Raw genomic sequence first — 27,473 nt, forward strand, 5'->3', positions numbered from 1 at the left:
GAAGGAGGATTTATTTACTGAATCAAATTAATGTTAGACATAGACGTTGTAGTGACTACAGTATACTGAGGTTATTTGGTTCCTGCATGTTTCCTGATAAGCAGGTTTGTCTCAATCTTGGAAAACAGATTTTTTTAAAACTGCATTTTATCATCTGTCAGAAGGTAAGAAAAGAGACAAAAGGGGCGGCAGGGGGCGATTTCAGACAGTATGCTTAAATCCAGTATATGTAGTTGTTCACTGATCATGTAGACTGAGTCATTTGCACCAAAGTTATTGTAAAGTGAGGACAATGAACTGAGCTTCCCTTCTCTTTGTGTACTTCTTGATAGCATTCAGTTGCCCAGGAATTATATTCTCTAATTAATTAGTTCCCCTCTCCCTATATATGTGGAAGTGATTTGCGGATAGAGATAGTAGTATTAAAGTATTATGATAACAACGGAAGAGGACATAACGTAGTGTTCACATAAACCAGTTACATTAATTTGAAGATTTAGAATAAATGTCTCATGTTTATGGTATAGTTGCATTGAGTAAAGCTCAGGTATTCTGCTTTAAAAGGTATCCAGACTGTCTTTACCCAAATCTACAGGCCCTTTGGAAATATAGACTGGGAGTATGAAATAGCAGAAAAAAATAGGTCTGGGGAAAGCAGACTTTCCCTCATGTAAGTTTTGCATAGACTACTTCCTGAATGCTATGGAGAAAGGTTGTTGGGCCATATGAAATTCAGCCATATGTAATTGTAGATTGTCAGTTAATTAGAAGCTGATTTATGGTGCTTAAAATATAATTGTGTGTGTGACCATTTTCTTGAAAAAGGCAGTGAATGGCAGCCTGAGCATTCTATAAGATGTGGCAAATATTAAAGGAGGCTGACTGTCCATTTTATGAAGTTCACAATTTTATGTGTTCCATGATTTGATAGGGGTTCTGTTAGGCAAGGAGTAATTGGAGATGTTTTGCCATAGCCTTCCTCTGAAATATAATGGACAGCACTTGGTATTTTTTGATGGTCCCACTTCCAAGTACTAACCAGGTCTCAACCTGTGTAGCTTCTAAAATCATTTGGGATTGGGTGCTTTCTGAGTGTTTAGGCCCATAATTCTCCCTCCCCCCGAGTCTATCTTTATTTTGACCCATAGCAGCTTTATTTTGGCCTGTCTGTTCGGGCCCTAAGAAACAAATAAAAATGTCTATGGCCTGTTACAGACCGCCCAAAAGGTTGCAGCGCGGAGGAGCCGCAGCAGCCAAACCGTGCGACTCCTCCGCGCTGCAAAAAAGGAGTGCAGAAATTGTACTCCTTCCGGCAACCCGGAAGAGCCGCCGCAAGTGCCAAAGCGCGCACTCGTGACGGCTCTTCCGGGTTTAGATGTCCGGACGCTGTGCGTCCGTTACGTCAAGATGGCGGCGCCCGTCTGTATAGGGTGCCGCCATCTTGCAGTATGGAATACGCGTGAGGGGCAAGGTGCATCCAGAAGTGCCGCCCCTCGCGAGTATTCCTGGCGCAATGACGGCGCCGCTTAGGCCCGTCTGTAAGGCACCTTTGTTTTAGGCCATACTTACTAAATGGTGAGGGTCAGTAAGGAGTGGAGCTTATACAGTACCTACACATTTTTTGTTCATATTGCTCATTTACCAGGAATTCATTGAATGGGTCTAGTGTAAATATATGCTTCCTGTTGATACATTTATGATATAGTGGGTTACTTCTCATATATCTGGACACTGTGTACAGTAAGTCCTTGTACAATATTTCTCAACCTTTTAAACACATGGTTCTTTTTGAGACATAGAAATCACAAGCGCTTCTGCCTCCCCAAAATTGTATTCGAAATAATCATAATGTTGATCAGGAGAGGTGTTTGAGGGTTGCCTTCCTCACACTTAAGATTTTGTGGGGAAAACTTCAAAGGAGTGTATAATAACAATATCCAAAAAAAAAATAAAAACAAAACTCTACATTACAGATTAATTCAGTAATGAAGAAAGATAAAGAAAAGATAGAATCATAGAGTTGGAAGAGACTACAAGGGCCATCCAGTCCAGCCCCAATTTGCCATGCAGGAACACATCATTTAAAGCACCCCCAACAGATAGCCATCCAGCCTCTGTTTAAAAATCTCCAAAGAAGGAGAGTCCACCACATCCGAAGCAGCTTGCTCCACTGTTGAACAGCTCTTACTGTCAGAAAACTCTTCCTAATGTTGCTGTGAAATCTCGTTTCCTGTAGTTTCAATCTGTTGCTCTGGGTCTTATTCTCTGAGGCTTCAGAAAACAAACTTGCTCCATCTTTAGTATGACATCCTTTCAAATATTTAAATGTAGATATCATATCAACTTCTTAACCCTCTCTTCTCCAGGCTAAACATACCCAGCTCCCTGAGGAGATAGTTGTACTATACTACAATTTTAATAGCGTTGCCATTCCACTTTAACTGTGGCTGTTTCCTATTGCATTCTGGGGTTTGTAGTTCAGTGAGGCCTCTGTCTGAATATTTTTAATGTTTCTCCATAAACTGCAAATCCCAGAATGCAACAGGAGGCAGCCAGAGCAATTAAAGTGGAATAGCAGTGATATAAGAGTGTAGTGCGATAATCTCCTATATCTGTTTTCATAGAGCATGGTTTCCAGACCTTTCACCATTTTGGTCTCCCTGCTCTGGACACGCTCCAGCTTGTCAGCATCCTTTTTTAAATTGTGGTGCCCATAACTGGATAGTTCTGGGCCAAAACAGAATAGAGTGATACTCTTACATCCCCCTATCTAGATGCTATACAGTGGACCCTTGTTATCCGCTGAGGTTTGGTTCCAGGATCCCCCGTAGATAACAAAATCCGTGGATGCTCAAATCCCATTAAATACACTGACGTAGTAAAAATGGTGTCCATTATATAAAATGGCAAAATCAAGATTTGGTTTTTGAAATTTATATATATTAAAATATTTTCAAACAGTGGAGGCTTGAATCTGTGGATAAAAAATCCATGATAAATAAAAAATAAAATAAAATATTTATTTATATCCTGCCTCTTCCCTTTTGGGGGATCAAAGGGCTGACTGTACTTTTGTTGATAATAAAATAATGTCCTGTACTGTTCATGATAGGATGATTCAATAAGTTTCATATGAAGAATGCAACCAGATACACTTCCTGAGTGGGGCACACTCCACTGGTTGAGTATCACCATTCTTCTGAAACAGTTCTCTGCTTCCTCCTACCCGGGCAGAAGACTTGAAAATTTCTGGGCAGCGGGTTATGTAAAGTATTAACATTTTGCTTTGTGTCAAAATGGCCTCATGTCATGTTATACATTTTAAAAAGCCAAGTCTCTCCCCCCCCCCCCCCGATAGTTTTATTTATAATTTAAATTATACAGTTGGCCCCCTGCATCCATGGATTCAAGCATCCGCGGCCTGAAAATATTTTTAAAAAGTCAATTCTAAAAAGCAAACCTAGATTTTGCCATTTTATATAAGGAACACCATTTTACTGTGCCATGATAGCCGTGGGTTTGTGTGTCCTGGAACCAATCCTCAATGGATACCGAGAGCCCACTGCATCTACATCTGAGCAGCTCTTGTGTATTCTTTCAAGTAGCAGAAGCAGTATTTAATCCAGTGCTGCTTTCTCTATTGTTAGTGCTGCCCACTTCTCCCTACTGAGTTGTTGCAGTGCTACTGTTGTAATGCTCAGTGGAAGCATGCACGTCGGTGTAGTAGCGGCACAAAAAGGCCCGTGGGGAGAGAATGCAATAGTTTTTTAACGTAGCATAATACCTAGCAGTTCGGGAGGCTTTTTTGAAAGGAAGTGGGACAGAGCTCTGCTCTGTGGCTCTGTCCTAGTTTCCTGTCAGTGTGATTTGAATGACTAGGGACTAAACTAAGTACTGTACTAAAATTTAAACAGTCCCTTTGCGGCTTACTCCAGACCAAACTACAGGATACCGGGGAGTGGGAATGAGACAATGTATTCAGACGTAAAGTACATTTTATTGATTTCCAGATGGTGTGAGCAAATTGGACTCTGCAAAATACAATGCAGAAAGGAACTTTAAAATTTCTTTTAAAGCTTCTACATTTAATTAGAAAGTATGGCAAATGTGAAAAGGAAGAACAGTAAATGGGAGAGCAATTACAAAAGAAAGGAGAGATTAAGAGAAGGAATTGAGATTTGATACAGAGAATATGAATGGCTGAATATGTGTATAGCTAATAAAACTCTTGGCATTGTCCTGCAGTAAGTGTGACCACTTAATGTCTATAAATCATGAGAGTAAAGTTAATTACGTATGGCCCAAAATAGCTCTTACTCATGTATTCAAGACTTGTTGATTTATAGCACATACTATCTGAATCTCAATAAATTCTAGAAATGGGTGGTATATTAAAAGTAATGGTCAAAGCATAAATGTCTTAAAGAAGTTTCTCAGCAATGCCTTTTCATAATATCATGAATTAAAATATACTCTTATAGTGTTGAAACCCTTAACTTCTTTTCAGTGATTTGAATTGTGGTATTTGTACTTAAAAGAAAAGCTATTCCATAAATATCTTTTTGCAGTAGGGTTGCTCTTTAAAAAAGTGAGATGGAGATAAGAAAAAACTGTACAAATCTGGATGAGTTTTGCTTCCCAACTTCTATGGCTGATAGCCTTATTCAATAGCAAAGCAGGGCTTAAATGGAAAACTGTCTTTTCATTGAGGTAGTCAGCTGAAATTTTTTAAAAAATAAATCCATCATTATTTATATATGCATTACCCAACAGCACTTTTGAAGAAATCAGTACAGAATGTGCATTAGGGGACAACTGTGACAACAGAACACATCATTCTCTTTCAATCTCAATTTCTTTTTTTAAAAAAAGAGAGAAGGTTAATCCTGCACTTACATGATTGTTTCATAATGTGACCAAGGGAAAAAAGCACTATGCAGGGTATGTACAGAATTCTGGTGGCTCCATGTCTTGAAAGATGCACGTTTTGGTTTATCAGTAAGTCCTGAAACTGGGCTGTTATTTATACTGTACAATTAAAAAAATGTAACAGATACCATTGATTCTGATGGAGTCCTGAAGTATAGGTTTAAAATAATTTTATTAATATTAATAGCTAGATATTGGGAAATTAATTTAGGAAAGAAAATTTATTTAATATGCTGTCATTAATTAATTAACCTCATTTCTCTTTTTTTAAAAAAAGAAATTGAGATTTAAAGAGAATGATGTGTTCTGTTGTCACATTTGCCCCCTAGTGCACATTCTGTACTAATTTCTTCAAAAGTGCTGTTTGGGTAATTTCTTTCCCCAACCTGATATTCTTCAGATGTACTAAACTACAAATCATACAATCTGATGGCATTTGTAGTACAGTCTCTCTGGAAATGGTCAGTTGAGGAAGACTACCCTACAGGTCTGGAGCTAACAAAATCTTCAATTAACCTTTTTCAGTTATTTGCATCTCTTTTGTTTTCAATGTCACCCTCCCGCATCTTTTTATATATACAGTGGTACCTCGGGATACGAATTACCCACGTTACGAAATTTTCAGGATACGAAAAAAATTAATTAAAAAAAACTGTTTCGGGTTAAGAAAGTTTTTTCGGGTTACGAAAAAACTTTTGGTGCTTTTCTGCGCGATTTTACACCAAATCGCGGCTTTTCCCCATTAGCGCCTATGGGGATTCGGCTTGCGAAAGCCTTTCGGGTTACGAAATTGACAGCGGAACGAATTAATTTCGTAACCCGAGGCACCACTGTAGTTCATTCACATTTCAAAAACAACTATTTCATTGCTATCTTCTGAGTGTTTCTGACCACATGCAGAACAGATTTCGGCTGTTCAGTAACTCCTTCAATAATCACTAAGCATTAAAAAAACACGGTGTGCAAAGATTATCAGCCCTGGTGGCGCAGTGGTTAAATGGCGGTACTGCAGCCACTCACTCAAAATCATAAGGTTGCGAGTTCAATACCAGCCAGGGCTCAAGCTCGACTCAGGCTTGCATTCTTCCAAGGTCGCTAAAATCAGTACCCAGCTTGTTGGGGGCAATTATGCTTAAAGACTATTTAGTTCAGTATGAAGTGGTATATAAATGAAATTGATTGCTATTGCTGTGTTAAACATACAGGGGCAGGCTCCCAAGTTCAGTCCCTGCCACCTTGATTTCTAACAACTCTAGTGCTCCAACCATCCTGTTCCTCTTGAGATGCCTCCCTGCAATGAATATGAAGGATAGTGAATATTTATTGCAACACAAAAGTAGAGAGTGTTATTAACCAAACAGATTTAGTAACTGAACTTTTCTTGAGGGGAGGAAGGGTTTAACCTGTTTTTCCAATTCTGATAGTGAGTCCCGTTAACCAACAGACCAACTTGCTGAACCTCATTGGAGGGAGGTTTAATTAAATTATCACACAATGAATTAATTTTAACTGGTTATTTCCAGGCTCTGGACACAGAAGAAATATATCTTTGGGATAAATAGTTGTGTTTATTCTTGTGACATTGATATGTACATACTGCTTTTTGACTGGTCACTATTAATGTAATACAGAATCACAAAATTGTAAGAGTTAGAAGTAATCACAAGGTCATCCAAACCCTTGACTCGCAGGAATACACAATCAAAGCACTCCCGACAGGTGACCATCTAGCCTCTAAAAACTTCCAAAGAAGGAACACCACACTCCTGAGGCAGTGTATTCCACTATTGAATAGCTCTTACTGTGAGGTCTTATCATCATGGTGGACTTCCTGATGTTTCAGTGGAATCTCTTTTCTGTACTGATTTTGATGTCTGTATTGATTTTGTCTGTCTTTGCAGGTATACTAAATTGGGGTATGCTGGAAATACAGAGCCACAGTTCATCATTCCCTCATGTAAGTTTTATTTACTTATGAGCAAATGGCAGTTGTTTTTAAAGACATATATAGTAGCTCTGCACCATCACCTAATTTAAGTTCATGGTTCTAAAAATGTACCCTTCAACATTTCACTGAAATTAAACAGTCTTCTGTGTGATGTGTTTTATGGGCAATAGAAAGCTATTCAAATTCATTGGGAAAACATGTAACTTTTTCATTTTTAGAAGTTTAGATAATAAAAAGTATTAGATTTACAGTACAGGTTTAGTCTCCCTTATCTGGAATTCTGAAATCTAAAATACTCTTTTTTCATGTGTGGCTGAGATAGTGACACCTTTGCTTTCTGATGATTCACTGTACACAAACTTTGGGCCCCATACAGACAGGCCAAAATAAAGCTGTTTTGGGTCACTTTGGAGGTATGCTGATTAAATTATGCATGTGTCCTAAGAGTCTTGAAGCTGCACCAAAGCTGTGCTCCAGTCCTTAGGACTGGAGCGTGGCTTTGGCGTGGCTTCCGGACTCTTAAGATACATGCATCATTTAAAGAGCATACCTCCAAAGTGACCTGAAGCAGCTTTATATTGCCTTGTCTGTATGGGACCATAGTTTCATGCACAAAACTATTAAAATTGTATAAAATTTTCAGCTATGTGTATAAGGTGTATACAGAATAAATGAATGTTGTGTTTATATCTCCAAGATATCTCATTATGTACCTATGTATATGTAAATACAGGTACTCCATAATAATAATAATAATAATAACAACAACAACAACAACAACAAAAGCCACCACCACCACTGAAATCCAAAACACTTTTGGTTTTAAGCTTTTCGAATAAGGGAGACTCAACCTGTAGTATGTTAATATAGTAGGGGACAGACATCAAATTTTGTGAAAAAGTTTGAAATATGAATTAATTTCTGACTAGTTTACAAATGGTTCTTGAAAAAGGTTTTAGGGATTCCATTGGATTATTATTATTGCTTTTTATTAAAGTCTGTTTTTTTAAGTAACATTGTTCTGATTAGAATGTAGACCAGAGTTAATTAGACCTTGGAGATGTGTTGGTTTTCAACCTTTTCAGTAACAGTGTTAGGTGACTGATTCATGCAATCGTGTCCTGTTAGGAAGTTTAATTTCACTGACTAGCAAATAACTGGAGCAAATACAGCAAGATTAAAAGAAGCTTAATGGAAAGAACATTAAGAGTTGGCAGGATCCAAGTTGCAATGCTTTTTTATGTATTTATTGTGAGTGCTTGCCCTGAGTTACTGATTCAGGAGTTAGCCAGCACATGCCTGTGCTTGTCTGCTCTGGATATAGGAAACCAGTTGGCATTGGACTGCTGACTTCTCGTGCCTTATATGTCTTGCATCTTTATTCTTCATAGTCCCTGTGCCTCACACAAATGTATTCTTGCACTTGCACAGAGACTTGACAGGAGTAGCTTCCAGAATCCTACCTCCTCCCCATCTGTCGTGCATTTCCAAGACGGCCAAGTGAATCCATTTTCCTCCTACATTTCTGTGAAATGTAGGCCATTCTTGGGAGGACAGTAGATTTTCTGATGTTCTTTTTTTCTCTTCAGAAAAAGACAAATTGTACAAATTTACTGTTTCAAGATGTGTAATAAGTTAATCAAATGGAACCATTTATTGCTGTTCCTTCTGTGAGGACAAATTTACAAATAGTTATTTGAACTGCAGCTAGTTGTATTTTTTTGCCTAGAAGAGAATCACCTGTAATTAATCTTCATTAAACAAATTACTGATTATTCAAATCTACCAATATAATGTTTTGTAAGACTGCTGAGAAACAAGAGAGTGGGAGCAGCACATTCAAGTGAATCCCAAGGTTGCAGAAGTACAAAAACCTAAGAAGGAAAACATATTTTCCCCACAGATATTTGTAAGGACTGAGCACTTTAAATAGCTTCTAGAAACCATGCAATGTTAGAGAGTCCACTGGAAATGAAAATAATTGAATTTTCCTGCTTGAACCTCTTCAAGTAGGGTTCTCTTGCATTTTGTCTCCAGGGTCATCTTGAGAGAGCTGAAAATTACTGAGGCCCATCAGTCACAGAATGGTACTGCAGAAGCAGATCCAATCATAAAATGAGGACAGTTGATATGGCATGATCAGCTGATAGTTACTGATATTTTATATTGTAATCTATTCTACCAGGGGAACACATTACATGACCAAGTAGAAATAAAAAGACAGTGGAAACAGTATATGGAAGAACTATATAGAAGAGATGAAAGAGTGACGGATTCATTTGAGGAAGAGTCATTTCAAGACAAACTTCCAATTTTAGAAAGTAAAGTGGAAGTTGCACTCAGAGCATTTGGGAGAAATAAATCACTAGGAGCAGATAGCATACCATTAGAGCTGCTTCAGTCGTGAGACAGAATCTACTCTATTTCTAACTAAAATATGTCAACAAATATAGAAGATAAAAGAATGGCCCACAAATTGAACATGTGCATTCCAATCACCAAGAAAGGGGACACCAGGAATTGTAGTAACCTCAGGACTACTGCATTAATTTCCCATTCAAGCACAGTGGTACTCAAAATTCTAGAACAAAGACTTTTACCATACATGGAGTGAGGAATACCAGATGTTCAAGCGGGGTATAGCAGTGATTCTCAAAACTTTTTACTCCTGTGATCCCCTTTGCATATATGTGCATATTGGATGGAGTCTGCATCAGCCTCTCGCTGTATATGTATACATTCAAATTTGCAATTTACAAAAATGTTTGTATGCATGCTGCTATTCCCCCCCCCCCCCCACACACACACTCCCAAAAGTCTAGCTGATTGCCTGCTCTCCAAATCTCTCTCCCATGAGAGCTTTGAAAAAGCATAGCAGCCCCAAGCAAGCTGCAAGAAGTGGAGTGGCTACACACTCTGTCCAAAGAGCAGCCAGACTCACACCCAGAAGGATGGAGAATATGAGGAGAAGCAGCACCTTGGAGATAATGCAAGACTCCATGTAGCTGTTCTTGCCTCCACATTGCTTGGGTTGCGCTTGCTGTTTATTGGTGGTGATATTGCTCCCCAAACTTCCAAGTTGCATGAGCTAGCGCTGCCAGCAGAAGAATAATCATTCCATTCAACACTGGTTGTTGTTGCTTCCCTCTCTCTTCTCTCTCATGTTTGTTCTTCCCTGTGAATCCCCCTTGCCACTCATCAGCTCTTTCGGGTATGTCCTGGCAGCAGTGCCTCCTCCTGCCAAACACTTTTCTCTTTTGGTATGTTTGTAATTACATGTGTATGTGTGCACTCTGAACGAGTGCTACTATTCCTTTATCTCTTTCCTACTCTTTTTCCTGAATGGACCTGAAAATATTCTTGTGCCCCCTTGGAACAACTAGCACGCCTCCTCTGGAGATCACATCCCAAAGCACGAGAACAACAAAGGTACAGAAAAGGAAGAGGCATTAGGGGTCATATTACTAACATATGTTGGATAATGGTCTTTGATTATATAGTATAGATCATGAAAAACTGTGGACCACTCTTAAAGAAATGTGTGTGCAACAATATTTGATTGTCCTGATGATAGGGCAGAATGTGGAGAAATTGAATGGTTTCAGTTGACAGGGTGGTGGCAAGGCTGCATTCTACCACCCTATTTGTTTAACTTGTATACTCAATTCATCATAGGTAAAGCAGAATTAGACTTGGAGGAAGGAGACATGAAAACTGGAGGAAGGAATACAGTACAAGCAGAAAATAACAAAGACTTGGAGCATTTAATAAAACTAAGGGAGAAAGCGCAAAGGAAGGTTTACAGTTGAGCCCAGAGAGTTCAGGGAGCAAGCTGTTTGAAAAAAACAGCCCAGAAAGGGCAGCAGAGGCGCAGTCTTGGCAGGGATTAAGCAATTTAGAGGGGGAAATAGTTGTAGTTTTCACAGTTACAATGTCCAGCTTTAAGGCTTAGCATTCAAGAAATGTTCTCCATTCTCACCTTTTCAGTGTTGAACCATTCAGATACTTATTTAAAATGTACAATTTTAATTAGTGTAGACATGCAAATTTGCCTTGGAGAGTTGTGCTGTATTCTAGCTGTGCAGTTTTTAAGACTGCACAAAGTCAACAAAGTTGCACTGTTTTGCGGTGCTGGGAGCAGGAAAGAAAGCTCCCTTAAGTTACAGCACTTTTCCCAGTGAAGTTTTTCTTTCTATCAGTTTTTCCCAAGTGGTTGGAAACACCAAATTTCAACACATTCGGAAAATTGTTGAATACCAATTCCACCCCTGCTTCTGAGTCAGAGGATGCTGCTACTGCCAGAAACCTCGTAGGAGTCTTCTCTTTCTGTGCAATTTGTCCAGCCTTCTATTTTATTCATATAAATTATTTTATGCTGTTTTTTTTAGCCTGCTCAAAATAATTCACAAAATATATTTTTTTAAATGTGTAATATAGTTAACAATTAACTCTTGACCATCCCACTCTCCTTACTTTCACCCCCCCTTCCCCTTCACATGTGCTTGACTGCTTACTCCATCTGTCATCTGTTTCCTCTCTTTTCTATTCTGTTTTCCAACTTTGCATGTTCAAGTGGGAGCTGGTTCCCATCTCCCCAACTCTCAGTGATGCAGATATCAGCCCATTTAAAAAGCTTCAATATGCCTGTGGTGCAAGGTGGTGAAGGAAAATGCTGCCAGTCAGATTGCAGCACTGAAGTCCGTCTGAAAGTGGCTAGAGAAGCCCTGGTGGTACTTGGACCACGCTTTGAGAAACAGGTGGAACAATACCATTCCTGTTACGGCACATTTTGTTCCAGACATCACTTATTATAGTCTCACATATGGGTGTGTATTTTTACTGCACAAATTAGGCTTTTAAATAAAAAGTGGGAAAATAGGAGGAAAAAACCCTCAGATGTGACCAAAAGACTACCTATGCTTTTCCTTGTCTTTTTTCCCTTGAAGCACAGAAAAAACTATTAATTATATTTCTGTTTACTTTTTCCCCTCAATTATGCCTGCTTGACATGGCTCAACTTGCCATTTATTAATTTAACTCCAATTCCTGAGCATTCTTACAGTTGTGAATGCATCTTGCATTACATGTAATGCTTTTTAAAAAGTTATTTTAAGCTGTGAGTGTCTTTTTCGATACCTTACTTCTAAATGTATAAATTAGTGGCTTAATCATTGTGAATGTCATATCTAATGGAGTAGGAACACCACCTTATTTGTTGTCAAAGGTTTTTATTTATGTGTAGCACAATTCCAAGTCAGCCACTTTATATTGCAGGAACAATTCCCATCTTTAAATACCATGGCAACCTGGTCCTTTTTCCTACCCAAATGTAATGTGTAGTTCATACTGTTAGAATGTACTGCTTTTCTAACAGTGTTTTTTTTTTCCTCTTTCATATTTCAGAGTTGCCCAATGTCTGATTTAGTGGCAGTTACATATCTTAGGCATAAAAAATGCATTAAATATCATAACTTTTTGTGTACTCAAGTAAAGAACGACTAGTCATATTAGATTTGTGATGTACTTGATCAATGAACTCATTTGTACTTTTGAATCAAATGAATGTACAGCTCTTGCCTTCGCCTGCAGTTTCTTGTATACCCCAAAATCTGGAGAATTTGGGGACTCTCTGATAGATATGTGTGGGAAGAAGAAAAAGTGAAAACCCTTTCTTCTGAAGTGGATGACTGCCATTAGGTGGAACCCACTCAGTGGTATTTTGGGCACATCAGGCCTATCAGGCAATATTCCAGCAATCTGCAATCATCTGAATACTCAGTTGGAAGAGTATGCCAGTGCCCACTACAATTTAGTAGGAGTGCCCTTGAGAGATGTCAGTTGTCAGTTTGATTGTGGAATTCCGTTTCGGCTGGCATGGTGCTTACAATTGCATATTTCCACAATAGTTTTGTAGAATCATGTTAAAATCTGGGAAAGAACCTGCCGAGAATACGGAATGAATTTCATCATTAAACAGTGACTTCCCCCCTTGTTCAACATCTGCACACTGTCCACTTTACAGTGCGGCCGTGTCATACGTGGCTATCAGCATATGCTGAAAGCTGCACTGCGAAAAGGAGCGATGTGCCCCATAAGAGGTAATGGCGCGTGTGCCCATTGTGCGCATTCGCCACCGTGTGCACGAGCCCCATTCATTTAAATGGGGCTCGAGCATGCGGGAATTCCCCATAGGCGGGGGGGGGGTCCAGAACGGATCCCCCACGTAAAGGAAGGGAACACTGTATTTGTTTTGATAAATGCTATTGTGCAGTGGACCCTTGTTATACACTGGGGTTTGGTTCCAAGATTCCCCATGGATAACATAATATGTGGATGCTCAAGTCCCATTAAATATAATGACATAGCAAAATGGTGTCCTTTATAAAAATTGGAAAATCAAGGTTTGATATTTGAAATTTATACTTTTTTTTTAACATTTTCAAACCGTGGATGCTTGAATCCATGTATTAAAAAATCTGTATAAGAAGAGCCGACTGTACTGTATCTTTATTTGGCAAAGAGCAATGTTCTTAAGTGAAAGCTTATTTGAATTGTTTTCTTCTCCCATTCCTTAATAGCAAAGGTTTCCTTCTAGACTCAACAGAGGTATCTTGAGTAAAAACGAGTTGAAATTACATTAATAATCCTAAGTATTGTAATCTAATACTTCATTTTTTCATTTATAGGATTTCTGTTTAGACAACAAAATAAACTTAGAATTTAAAGGAGAGATTTGTGAAAGAATATATTGGGTGATAAAGGTTTATGGTAGAAAAGAAGGCCAGTGAAACTAAAGATAAGAGTCTAAAGAGGGAAGGTGTAGAGATAAAGTAACATTCCAATAATTTACTACATAGGGGGTGAGTTAAACAACTTTGATGAGACTATGTTTGCAGCATTCCGTTTTTTCTTAGTACTACAATATCAGAGAGTTCTTTAGCTCCTGTAAGTCAGAAATTTAAAATGCATTGAAATGTAACTTTTTCATTGTTGTCAATTCTTTATGTCTTTGAAATGTTGTAACACAATTCTTTCTATACTTTGATTGCACGTTTCCTCTTTATTTAAGGTATCGCTATTAAGGAATCGGCCAAAGTTGTCGATCAAGCACAGAGAAGGGTTATGAAAGGTGTGGATGACCTAGATTTCTTTATTGGGGATGAAGCAATAGAAAAACCAACATATGCAACAAAGGTATTTGTCTGAATGCTGTCCAAATTCAAAACAGTATTAAAGACCTATCTCTTCTGGCATACTTGCCCGGTCAGTTTTAAATGACAAATTTTAAATTGATATATTTTAAATTTTATGTTGAGTGATTTTAATGTGTCCTGTATTTATGTGTTTTAGCTTAAGTGGATGGATTTATGTATTTTAGTCTATGTTGTACCCCACCTCTGTCGTTGGGGAGAAATAATAATAATAATAATAATAATAATCTAAATCTGATACTTCTGAGAAATAAGCCATGTTTCATATAGATTTGTTGTTCAATCTTTGCAGTTTGTCTTGTAGAGCAGTAGCTTCATCAGACTTGGGGTTAGTGCATAAAACAGCATGCTACTAGTTCAGTCACGAAACATCCATATAGAATCAGAAAACAGAGTAAAGGAATTGGAAAGTTTACTGTGTGGTTACATTTCTGTCCAGCAGAGGCCTCAAAGCAAAATGCTGGCATGGCAGGAGGTCTGTGAGAGTCTAGGCTTCCTTTCAGAAATGAGCATGGATTTGAACATGTGTTCCTCATCTAAAGACAGCATTGCAATCACTGCCTTGCACCAGCTATTGTAACTTGCTTTAATTTGCTGTATCATACTGGTTTCTAGGTACAACAGTATAAACTGCAACAATATTTTTAAATAAAGAACATGGAACAGCTAAAGCAGTGTAAACAGTGTGACATAAAATTAGCAAGTGGGTTAAAACAATGCAAAGAATTATTCATTATGTGCTGTTAGCTATATTTCAGAGGAAGGAACTGGCAAAACCACCCCTGAGGATTCCTTGCTTAAGAAAACTCTGTGAAATCCATGGGGTCATCATAAGTCAATGGGCATTTTGAAGGCATATACATACAGAGACACAAATGAACAGATAAGCCACAATATTTCTGATGTTTAAAAATTTGGGGAAATAAATATTTCTATGGGACTGAAAACTGCAGAAGTTGGCACTTAGTCAGACAGTCCCAGGAATGGCATTGAGGAATTATAGGATGTCACAGTACAGGAGGCTTGAACCCCTCAAGGCACCATCTCCCTGCTCTCTGAAGAAGGGCCTTCCCAATTCATGAATGTGTATGTTACAGAGTCTCCAGCTGTGAAGGCTTTTGTTGATTAACCCTAGTGTGGAAATAAATTGATATTAGAGAACTGAATAGTTACCATATATACTTGTGTATAAGTCAAGAAGTTGAGGTCAAAAAATTGAGCTGAAATACCTGGGTCAGTATGGTACTTGACCCAAGCATCTCCCCAGCTTAATTTTTCCCCCTCTATGTATTACCGTGTAATACATTTTTCCCCCTCTGTATTACCATGCAAATTCTCCATAGCTTGTAAATTAGTGTATGTCCACTGTAATGACAGTTAGTTTTGTCACTACATTTTATAGGGGTGATATTAAAGAAGAAAAGAAAAAAGAATAAAAAGAATAAAAAATTTAATGAAAACCCTCCCTTTTGCAATATTTGCTTTTGTAGGCAGAACAGTAATCTTCAGGTTAATATACAATTGTATGTACATAGTTCTAACATAATTTTAAAACTTTGTGTGGACATTTTTAACAGTGGCCCATCCGTCATGGTATAGTTGAAGACTGGGACTTGATGGAGAGGTTTATGGAACAAGTTATCTTTAAGTATTTAAGGGCAGAACCTGAAGATCATTATTTTCTATTGGTGAGTACAACCTATTTTTGAAGTTCTGGAGATGTAGAATATTACCCTGTCCATATACAAAGTTGTATTAAGCTTCTTATTTACAACTTATTGCTGCACCAGCTATTGTTGGTTTTTACTTGGTTACCCCTCAACAAATATCTGGGCTAAACGGCACAAACATACATCAAAATAAAGAGTGCAAAACATTTGATACAAGTATTAGAAAGCTACTAGAAAATACAATTGGGGTATGAGACTTTCCTTTTAGGGAAGACAGAAGGGAGAAAATTAGAAGCTAAAATTAAAAAAAAAAAAAAACAACCAAAGCAGCAAAGCCCTATGTTGTGCTTTAAAAAAAAGATGATAAGGTGCCATGCAAGCTTTCAGTGAGAAGGTTTGACTCACAAAGACAAACTGGGCAGGAGTTACTGGTTAAAGTAGCATTCCTTTTCTGTTTCAAACCCCAGAGCTTCTAAGTTCAGGATATCTTTGCTTCTGTTTCTCTTTCCCAACTAGCAAAAGCTATCTAAGTTCAATACTGGTGTCCTGGCAACTGCATTCTAGATAAGTATCTCTCCAGTGGTACAGCATAGGCATGTCTGTTGCTCCTTGAATAGAATTGGGACTATTAAAACAATTGTTGCTAAGATACAGTTCTTAGTCACTGGCATTTAGTTCCATCTACTTTTTAAAATTGTGGTTTGATTGATTTGAGTCACCTTGATTTTAATTTGGTAATTAATTTGCTTACCTGGATTTTAAGAGTCAAAGACAATACGTGATCATATATGCAGACAGTATGTAGTAGCCCTGGTGGGGCAGTGGTTAAATGCCAGTGCTGCAGCCACTCACTCACAGCTGCAAGATTGTAAGTTCAATACCAGCCAGGGACTCGGGATCGATTCAGCCTGGCATCCTTTCGAGGTTGCTAAATTGAGTACCCAGCTTGTTGGGGGCAATTAGGTTACACATTGTAAACCACTTAGGGAGTGCTTAAGTGTTCTGATAAGTGGTATAGAAAAGTACTTGCTATTGCTGTTGCTATTATGTATGCAGTGCCTAAGAGGGGGCTAAATACCCTAATGTCACCAGATCTTCTCTGCTCTTGGAAGCTAGCAGGGTCAGATCTGGTTAGTACTTAGATGGGATACTGCCAAGGAATACCAGGTGATATAGCCTATATTTCAGAGGAAGGAACTGGAAAAACCTCCACTGAGTACTCCTTGCTTAAAAAATCCTGCGAAATTCATTTGAAAGCACACGCACACTCACGCATACACAGAGAGAAACCAACTAAGGGACAAAGGGGTGGGGTGAAATAATTGTGCAGTTGTCCAGTTATGAATAAGACAAGCCCTGCCCCATCCCTTTGCTGTGCAGAGCTCATATGACCTCATGTGATATAGAGCAAAGTCCCAGAATTAGTTAGCCCACTTGTTGCATAGTCATCTAGTGGCTCTTAGTCCAAGGGCTGGGGGAAATTTGGTGTGTGTCCTGGGCCTGCTGGGGCATGCATCAGTCATGTAGGCCTGCCTGACATTCATTTGTGAGGCAGGATACCTTGTGCAACTCCCTCCCCCCCCATTTAGGAGTAGTGTGCTCCAGACATGCTCCATTTTAAATGAATTTGACCATGGCTCCAGGGTTCTACTGGGGCATGACTAAAAATTAAAAGAAACCACCCCTACAAAAGCAATAATGGACAGTATGCACAGCAAAGAACGACAAAGTGAGGAAGCCTGCTTACTATAAGGTAGAGAAAACCCATGCCAGGTAATACCAGTCACCTGCTACTTGGTAAAATTCCTGCCCTTTCCCGTTAACTGTCATCTTACAAATGTCCTTACAATCATAAGATTTTAGGAAATTATTTAGGAAATAAAATTTTAGGAAGCAGGAGGCTTCGTGACACTCTTGTGCGAGAAATACCATCTGGGGCTTCTACTTGATCGCAATGGACCTGGTGGTCTGGGTAACTGTCTTACCAGGCATAGTAAGGGCTATGCTGCCAGTATGATTACAAATAGGATAGCCAAATAGTTGACAATGTGTATTTTCTTTGGATTTACCCACCCCCTCAGACACTGGTGTTCTTTTCTACCTATTAAAAAGCAAAATTTAATTTTTGTATGACATTCTTTAGCTCATTGATGTTTGGGGGACAGTGGCAAAGAATGATGGAACAGCTGTGCACTGAAGTACCAAATGACACTGTCCTTTTATGGAAGAAGAAACATGAAGTCATAAGTTATAAAATACAATATGTTACTGAATTGTATTCAGGCCATTTGTGTTATAAAGAGGGTTTATTGGTAAAGGTAAAGGTTTCCACTTTGATAAGGTTGTCAAGTTATGTCTGACTGTAGGGGGCAGTGCTCATCTCAGTTACTAATCCAAAGAGCCAGCATAGTCAAAGACGACTGTGATCATGTGGCCAGTATGACTGCACACAATGCTGCTACCTTCCCACTGAAGTGGTACTTATTTATTTACTTGCACTTTTACATGCTTTCAAACTGCTGAAGCTGAGACTAGTGATGGGAGCTCATTGCCTCACGTGGCCTTGAACTGCCAACCTGCTAAACTTGCAGTTGTCAGAGTCACCATCTTAACTACTGAGCCACCACATCGCTAAAGAGAGTTTACAGAATTTTTAAAAATAATGCTTCTTACTACATTGTTAGATACATTATATTTAGATGATAAAGGTAAAGCATGTGGAGGTACAACATCTCAGAAAATTGTACAATTACCACTAAAATTCTGTGGAAGTAAGTACTGTACATGTTCATGTTAAAAAAGTCTACCAGTAAGTTCATATTAAAAGAATATTTGGTTGTTATGTTCTGTAAGCACTAGTATAATTTTTGCATTGCTCATATCCTTTTCTTTTCCAGACTGAACCTCCTCTAAATACTCCAGAAAACAGGGAATATACTGCTGAAATCATGTTTGAGTCCTTCAATGTTCCTGGGCTTTACATTGCTGTTCAGGTGAGATACAATTTAGTGTATAGTTGGCATGCATGTCTCAAATATAAGTATATCTCAGTTATCAAAGTATTCCTTGGCATTACTTTTAACAGAAAATGGTACCAGAAATAACATGAAAAGAATAAGCATAGTTTCTACACCGCAAAAAAGAAGAGCGATTCAACATGTTTCAGCAAACATTTTAAACTAATATGTACATATGGAATGAAACAGCCAAGCGTGGTACATCATGCGTAAGCTCACAAAAACATTTTTTTTATTAGCTTATGCATGGGTTTTCGACTGGATGATCCTAGTGCTCTCTTCCAGCTCTCTGATTCTATGAATCTTCTAGAAAAGTGAACACTTGAAGGCTGCTTCCAAAATGCATGTAAATATTACCTTTCTTTTCACCAGCCCCCATTTTTTTAACAATTTCCATTTTGGCAGCCAAATGTACAGATCTGTGCTCTAATGTGCTTGATACAGCTCGTGAGGCAGACTTATCTGGTCTTCATTTCTCTCTGGTTTTCTATTCATACATGCTTAGTAAGGGATTCTGGAGGAACCTTACCTGTTATAAAAAGGCACACACACTCACAGTAGGGCAGAACTCCATTCTTTTCCAGCTCAAGTGTTCTTCCATTGTTTACTGAAGGCACACTGCTGAAGTCTGACACTGAAAGTTTGTGTTTCTCGGGTCGTCCCTCACCATCTTACAAATGCCAATACTGCTTCAAAACAAAACAAAACCTTCCAGTTAGACAGAGGGTAAGAAGGAAGGGGGGGATGAGTACATGTAAAAAGGAGCTTCTTTGTTCAAGGCTTTGTTAATTGAGGTATGCCTGTAATTAAACTTCTTAATGTGCAACGTTTAGGCTGTTTTCCAGAAAACAAGTTAGAGCGTTTCATATAGCATTTCACTCAAATGAACATATGGAATTACTACAGTTGCTATGGATGCTTAGTTCCTTCTTGAAGCCATATGAGATGCCAGTATGTAAGATTCATTTTGGCCCCATTCCCACTTACAATTAATTCAGTTTGCAATCCAGATCGATGATTCGGTTCAACAGTGGAGCATCATTCACACTACATTTGAGCCAATCGAATTTTCCTGTTGCAAATTAACCCACTTCTCATTCACATTTACCAATGAATCGATTCAAAAGGACCCTCTTTTGTAGTTTCTTTCCCACCTGTTAACCATGGCAATTGCATCAACATTTCCACTCACATTTGGTGACGTGCTCTTTCGCATCCGTTGTCGTAAAAAACAAAACACACAACCAAAAACATCGGCCGGCAAAGGAAAGGGCAGGTAAACTCAAAGTACTACAAGATGGGGAAAAGTTCCCCAAAAGTCCCAAAAGTAAAAACAACAACAGAGGAATGGTTATAAAGAAGGGGAGAAGAATGGTAAAGAGGAGAAGTAGAGTGGCAGCCCAAAAATGGTGCTTCGCTCAGGGAGGGGGAGGTTCAAGAGGTAGGCAGATCATTGCATCACAAGGAACCAATTCTGATCCACATCCCATTCAAACTTGCACTGCATTGATTTATTGCAAAATACCGGGGGGGGGGGGGGATTTAGCAGATCCAGAAGAAGCAGTTTATATAGGTCTAGCACCGGGCCCCTTATCGAACTAGTCCCATGATTTGGCACAAGTGCAAACAAGGGCTATTTCAACCACCAATTTGGAAACCAATTTATTCTAGTAGTACACGTGCTGGTAACCTCTCGGTTAGATTTCTGTAATGCGCTCTACATGGGGCTACCTTTGTACCAGGTTCGGATGCTTCAGCTAGTTCATAATGCTGCAGCCAGATTGGTTGCTGGAACTTCATGGTCGGACCACATAACACCGGTGTTAAGATCTCTCCACTGGTTGCCAATTAGCTTCCAGGTTCAATACAAAGTGTTGGTTATTACCTATAAAGCCCTACATGGATTGGGCCTCGAGTTACTTGAGGAACGCCTCTCCCCACACAATCTGCCCCGCACCCTCAGAACAACAGGGAAGTTCTTACTCGAGTACCCCAGGGTGAGACTAGCAGCAACTCACCAAAGAGCATTCACAGTGACAGCTCCTATGTATTGGAATAAACTCCCGGAAGAGATTCGACTTAGTTCTACCTTGGATGCCTTTAAGAAGGCGTTGAAAACTCATTTCTTCTGGCTAGTATACCCTCCTGACTCTTTATAAAGAAATTATTCCCTAATAGAAGTTTATCTCAAGATGTTTAATTATGACAGATAGAGTTTATGACTGTTTTATATGCTGTTTTTAACATCTTTTATTGGAATTTGTACCTGTAATTGCAATTATATTGTGGTATGATGTGATACATATATATTTTGACTGAATCTGTAAACCGCTTTGATCTTGTTGGAAAAGCGGTATATAAATAAAGTTTTTATTATTATTATTATTCTGTAGTGGGAATGAGACCTTTGTTTGTCACCAAATCTCTTTAAAGCTTGCTTGAACCTGAATAGCCCTCCTAAAACATACAGTCAGCCCTCCTTATCCACAGACTTTTTAACCATGGATTCAAATATCCACAGCTTGAAAATATTTTTTTAAAAATTCCAAATAGCAAATCTTGATTTTCCATTTTATGTAAGAGACCCCACTTTGCTATGCCATTGTATTTAATGGGACTTGAGCATATATGGATATTCTTGGAGTGTCCTAGAACCAAGCCTCAGGAGATATTGGCAGGAATTCTTTGCATTATAGAGAAAAAACACTTCTAAAAGGTTATTTTGACTTGAGAAGTAGGGCCATGTTCAACTGTGTTTTAAATCAGCTCCTACTTATCCTGCTTTGTAAGAAATTATCTGTGCCACTTTCAGTGATAACAAGATCTTATTCGGAAATTTTCCTAATAATTAATGTTTCCATATAAACATTTCATTTTCATAAAAGAAAGTCTCATAAAATTCATTAACAAAAATGCTTAACAGAAATGTTGAGGTATTGAGAAGTCTGAGAATCCTTTGGGTAAACAGAAAGTAGTTCAAGTGGTTCTGAATCAGATTTGCCTTAGTCTGAATGATTCTGTGAGTATGACAATGAAATGAGCTGTCTCCAGTAACCTTAAAGGAAGAGAGTTAAATTCTGGGAAGTCCATATACCAGGAAAATGAATGAATGATCAAATGTATTCTAATAAAATAATTCCCACATAACGAAATGAATATGTTTGAATAAAATATTGTAACAGCATTAAATCCCCCCTCCTGTCAGATATTTAGTTCAAATACTTAGGGGATGCTGGGACTTCATTAATTGTTCTTTAGTAAATAAAATTCAAATAAACATATTAAATCATATATTCTATTTAGGATATTGGTACAATTTTCCTGTTCAGAAAACCCACATCATTGCTTGGGCTTTATACTGTTGCTGTTATATCTGGCTACAACCATAGTTGTTACATTGCAAATACCCGTATATATTTGACTATAAGTTGAGAAATTTATGCCCCAAAATGGACTCCAAAATCATGGGCAGACTAATATACGGGGCAATAAGTTAATGCTTATAAATTTCCTGAAAGAAGAAATGCCCACCTTCCTCTGTAGCCTTGTAACAATTCCCCGTTTGAATCCCCGGCGCGCTCTCCTCTCCCTGTGTATGTGTGTCTTATCCCTCAGCCTGCCTATGCAGCCAGAGCTAACAGGCAACAGCTGAGGCACAGGACACGAACACATAGAGAGTATGCCCAGGCTTATATCCAACTTTGCAGGCCATGAGCCTGGAAACCCTAGGGGTGAAGGGCAGAGAGAGAGAAATGTCTGTACCCCATTTTGCAAGCTATGAGCCTTGGGAATCTTGGGGTGAAGAGAAGAAAGAGATAGTGGGGTCTGTCCTCCCTTTTGCAAGCCATGAGCCTTGGGAGTCCTGGGGGTGAAGAGCAGAGAGAGGATGGGGGTCTGTCCTCCCTTTTGCAAGCCATGAGACTTGGGTATCGTGGGCATAAAGAGCAGAGAGAGAGGGGGGGAGGTCTGTCTTCCCTTTTGCAAGCCATGAGCCTTGGGAGTCCTGGGATGAAAGGCAGAGAGAAAGAGTGGTGTCTGTCCTCACTTTTGCAAGTGTGTGTCTGGTGCCAAGGTTTGTTTCCACTTTTCTATGCTGAGACTATGACCCTTGGGAGAGGTCCAGAGAGGGAGATATTGGGAGGGAAGTGGTGCTTTGTTTCCCCCTTTAGATCTTTTGTAACATGCTCCAGTGATTGACCCTCGAATTATCTACGGGTCATACCAAAATCCATGATTTTGGCCTCCAAAACCACTCCCGACTTATACATGAGGTAGACTTATACACGAGTATATATGGTAAGTGCTTTAAGAAGTGGCAAACCGTATTAGTGAAATCCAGGATTACATTAAAATTGCTAGTCATCACATTTTGGAACCAAATGTTAAATGCTGAAGTTCCAATTTATGTTGGCTTTGCAGATCAGAAAAATACTTGTATAGATTTAATGAATTTCAGTCATCTACTTTAAAATTCAGGCTAACAATGAAACAGATCATGTACTACATGGTTGCATCTTTGAATTTTTTATTAGAATAGGACTTTATCCAGGCCTTATCTTTAAACAACCTATACAATGCCCCATTTAGAGTTTAATAAACTTAAAAGCAAAATACTTGGCTACCAAAGTTAAAATAAAATTGCTACAGAGAACATAGTTAACCTGTCTCAGTCTGATCTATAATTACCCATGTAATAAGGTGCACTTAGGGGAAAGGTTGATAATAATTCACTCACTATAGTGATATTGCTGTGCCAGTGTGCAGGTGGGATTTACAGTAAAAGCTTCTCTTGTCTGCCTGCTTCCAGTAAACAGAGCTATATTCTTAAAATAGGTGGATGCTGTCAGAATTGCAACCAAATCTTTCTGGGTTGAGCCTCCATTAGTATGTTAATTCCTCAGTATTATGTTTTCCTAAATGTATTGGGTTTTTTAAAATTACAGTTCTTTCTTCTATTGATTATGATTCCATCATTCTAAATTTGCAGTGACAGTTGGATATTTCTGAACAATAATTGGTTAAAAGTGGTTTCATTTGTTGGCGTCTCACAAATATTAGTGGTCCTTCGCCTGGTATCTTTGAGTCTCACAATAGAAAGGTAAAACAATTAGAGGACCACACTAATGTGGTGAACTATACAGAGAATTAGTGTTTCCCAGTGCCAATCCCAGAAGCAGGGGATCACTGTTTTGGGGAACCCTTCTCACATGCATGACAAAAAATATTCTGTGCTGGTTCCTTTATCACAGTGGTAGTGGAAAGAAAAGCACTAGGTTTTCAGGCAGCTTAAATCTGGTGTCACGTTGGTTGGGCAGTGCCTGTATCTATCAGTGTATTGTTTATGGAAATGATCCTAGTGCTAGAGTTCAAAACACAACATATTCCCCCCCCCCTTTTTTTTTTTCAGTATATAGAGTGCTGCTTTCAGTATTGGAAAAATGAACAGTGAACTATACCTGATCTTTATGGTTTTGGTTTTAATTTTTTATTCCTCTATTTACATTGTATAGTGTACTGTGACTGTTTTGTTTTCACATAGTTTTGTTTTATATGACAGTGTTACTCAATAAATAGGATTTTAGAGTGTATGTAAAGACTAACATTGGAATTGTTTCTTTGGTAAGGCCGTCCTTGCCTTAGCTGCATCCTGGACATCCAGACAAGTAGGAGAGCGAACACTGACTGGGACAGTTATAGACAGTGGAGATGGTGTCACTCATGTCATTCCTGTGGTAAGTAAACATTCAGATGTGCTTAGTTTGTTAAATGATACTGTTCAGTAATGGGAAAGATAATCTTGTTGGTGGATATTTTCACTGTTTTTCCCATTGAACTGTATAGTAGATAACATGTATGATGTATGCATAAGGAGTAGAATTTTAGGACCTCTGTAATACTATCCTTACAGCAGGAGAGAGGATTATGTGGCCCTTTGGACCTTAAATCAGCTGTCCTAAAGCCCCCAGCAGTCCCCCCCAATTGTGACTTTAAAAGATTTTTCAATGAAGAAAACTTGTATTACAGTACTCAGATATCTGAGTAATACAATCTAAATACAGTCAGCCCTCCATATCCATGGATTTTGCATTGCCAGACTCAACCATCTATGGATTGAAAATATTTGTTAAAAATATTCAAAAGCCAGTATTGATTTAGCCATTTTATATCAGGGACACCATTTTACTATGCCATTTGGATATCATGAGACTTGAACATCCACAGATTTTGGTCTCTGTGGAGGAGCCTGGAGTCAAACCCCAGTGGATACCAAGGGCCCACTGTAATGCTTGAGCTTTTGGGAGGGAGGCTTGCCTTGAAATAGCATATCCCTCCTCAAACGGAACCAGAAGTGATCAGGTCACCTCTCATTACTGAAAATGGTGACTCCAATGGCATGTTGTTGCATTTCAGAGCTCAGATGAGTTGAAAATGTGTTAGTGTTGCCCCCTCTATTCTGGATCCTACCCTCCTCTACTTTATGCTTTTCAAAAATCTTGTGATAAAGAAACTGCTAACCCTTAAATTTGTGGGCTTTGGTTCTGTCAGCCTCAAGGAAGACAAACTGAATTCTGCCCTACTAGAAGCAGTGCTGCTGTTACTGCTTCCATAGTGACATTATGAAAGAGGGGAGAGAGGAATTTTTTGCCTCCATTGATGGAGATTTCCAACTATTTTTTAAAAAATCCCTTGCTTTCCATTTTCTTTCTCCTACTTATCATTTTGGTCAGTTTTGTACCCGATCTATGTTGGAAACTGATAGGCAAAAGACTGCACCTTTTCCTCTACATATTAATATGTGGTGCTACCATCTCCATAATTTCTGCTAAAATAGCAGTGGATTAAACAGTTCATCTGGTTACTGTTTGTTGGCCAGGTGGAGCCCCAGTTACCTCTTTCCCTTGCCAGTCAGATTTGACCATGCCTTTCAAACTTTAGTGGTCTATTAGTAGCTGCAAAACAAAATGATTATAAAATAGTAAAGAATGATTATTAGAGACATTAGAAAGCTTGCAAAAGGTTAATATAACCAGCTTAATATTTCATTTGTTGATACTTGATTATTGTGTTGATTCACAGTTTTACATAGGAACCTTATTTGTTTCTCTCTTCTTGAAACCTTTGTCTGGTTTTTCAGAAGAATTGATATCAATGAGGCTTTGTAGCATTTTCTTCAAGGTACACAGGAAGTGTAATGAATTATTCTTACAGTAATATTATTCAGACAGTATTTTCTTATAAACAGCATGAGCATAATACCATAACTGTTGAATGGCACCATAACTGTTCAGGTTAATGTTACCCATTTCTTACAGATTTGTTTATGGAAATACTTTTCAAGTTTTTATAAGTGTACTGTATTGAATGAACTGCATTCTGTCATCATATAGTACATCTATTTTAGCTCTCTAGAAAAATATCTAATGTGAGGTTTAAATAGTGTATTCCTTCAGTGTTATTGTCACTATATCTCTACAATGTGTCTTGTTGAAAATATAATATGGAAAATGCTACTTGTTTACTTACCCCCCCCCCCCCATTGGCTATAAAAATTTGCATGTACTTTGAAATTTATTAACTATATTAGTACTTGAAAAATGAAAATTTCCACATGTTCCCTGGCCTAGTTTAACTACAGTAAATAACAAGGTTTTAGGATGAAAAGATGCACTATACAGTATATCATTGTGAAGTATTTTATGAGTGTGTCTTTTGGAGTATCTTTTGCATCTCCCTCTAGAACACTGTTCAGTTTGGCTTCTATATTGGTAATACTGGTGCAGAGCTATCTTTATAAGATTGATTTTAAAGCCTCAGTATTCAGTCCAATGGGGGAATTGGGGGAAATTGGCTGTTTTATTGTTGAGCTTAATGGTAACATGATTCATCATTTGTTGAAAACTTAGACATAGTCCCATATGAGTAAATTGTCTGGAAGGCATGGAGTAGTGGGAAGGTAACATGGGACCTTTATGTGATCTGTACTAATTTAGTGTTCAGATATCCTCTAAATCACAATGCATCAGTTTTTAAGGATATGTTGTACTGGCTGAAGATTTAAGTTAACCTTTGAGATGAAGTTCATTGAAGGTATTTCTTTTACTGTCAGGCTGAAGGTTATGTGATCGGCAGCTGTATCAAACATATTCCAATTGCAGGACGAGATATAACTTACTTTATTCAGCAGTTGCTAAGAGAGCGAGAAGTAGGAATCCCTCCTGAACAATCATTGGAAACTGCTAAAGCAGTGAAGGTAATTTTAAAAAGTAAATGGATATTTTATTAATAATGTAAATAAATATATTACTAGATATCTTTTTTAATTTATTTTTTTTGCCTTCAGCTCAAAATGTGTATAAATTGGGTTAAACAAGAGCATTTTAATCGAAACCTGATGTGGCTAAGGCAAGCCCAAATGTCCACCTATGACACCTTCCTATCCAAAGACATGGGTGACTATCTTGGACTGTCATTCTTGGAAAGTCAAATATGGAGGGCTTCCTCCCAAGCCCCATGATTTTATAAGAAAGAATAACCCCCTTATCAGCCCCAAGACTCTTTCACAACACCCCTGGTCCTTCACAACACCCCTGGTCCTGTGCCCAATGGAGTGCCTGCTTTCTACCACAGACAAGGAACAAGTGTCTGCTTAGTCCTGTTCTTGCCTTCATCTGATAATTGGATCCCATTAGGTCTGTAG

The 27,473-nt window shown here is 38.4% G+C and overlaps 1 protein-coding gene across 3 annotated transcripts in view; it reads left to right on the forward strand.

Annotated features, from left to right (window-relative positions):
* LOC149313919 (actin-related protein 3) overlaps positions 1 to 27,473 on the forward strand; it is a 66,093-nt gene that overhangs the window by 28,220 nt on the left and 10,400 nt on the right. The window contains exons 2-8 of one of the 3 annotated variants that reach the window (XM_089520158.1): positions 6,831 to 6,886; positions 10,261 to 10,306; positions 13,947 to 14,071; positions 15,666 to 15,776; positions 18,656 to 18,751; positions 24,400 to 24,507; positions 26,883 to 27,026. In XM_089520158.1, the coding sequence (XP_089376284.1) occupies positions 6,848 to 6,886; positions 10,261 to 10,306; positions 13,947 to 14,071; positions 15,666 to 15,776; positions 18,656 to 18,751; positions 24,400 to 24,507; positions 26,883 to 27,026 (669 nt within the window). In that variant the 5' untranslated portion in view covers positions 6,831 to 6,847. Of the gene's footprint in view, positions 1 to 6,830; positions 6,887 to 10,260; positions 10,307 to 11,482; positions 11,704 to 13,946; positions 14,072 to 15,665; positions 15,777 to 18,655; positions 18,752 to 24,399; positions 24,508 to 26,882; positions 27,027 to 27,473 lie in introns of those variants that run through there. The other 2 variants (XM_089520157.1, XM_089520159.1) reach the window with 2 other exon arrangements.

This window comes from Sceloporus occidentalis, unplaced genomic scaffold, assembly GCF_023333645.1.
Source record: "Sceloporus occidentalis isolate IW3139 unplaced genomic scaffold, rSceOcc1.0.p SCAF_4, whole genome shotgun sequence".
Taxonomy (NCBI): domain Eukaryota; kingdom Metazoa; phylum Chordata; class Lepidosauria; order Squamata; family Phrynosomatidae; genus Sceloporus; species Sceloporus occidentalis.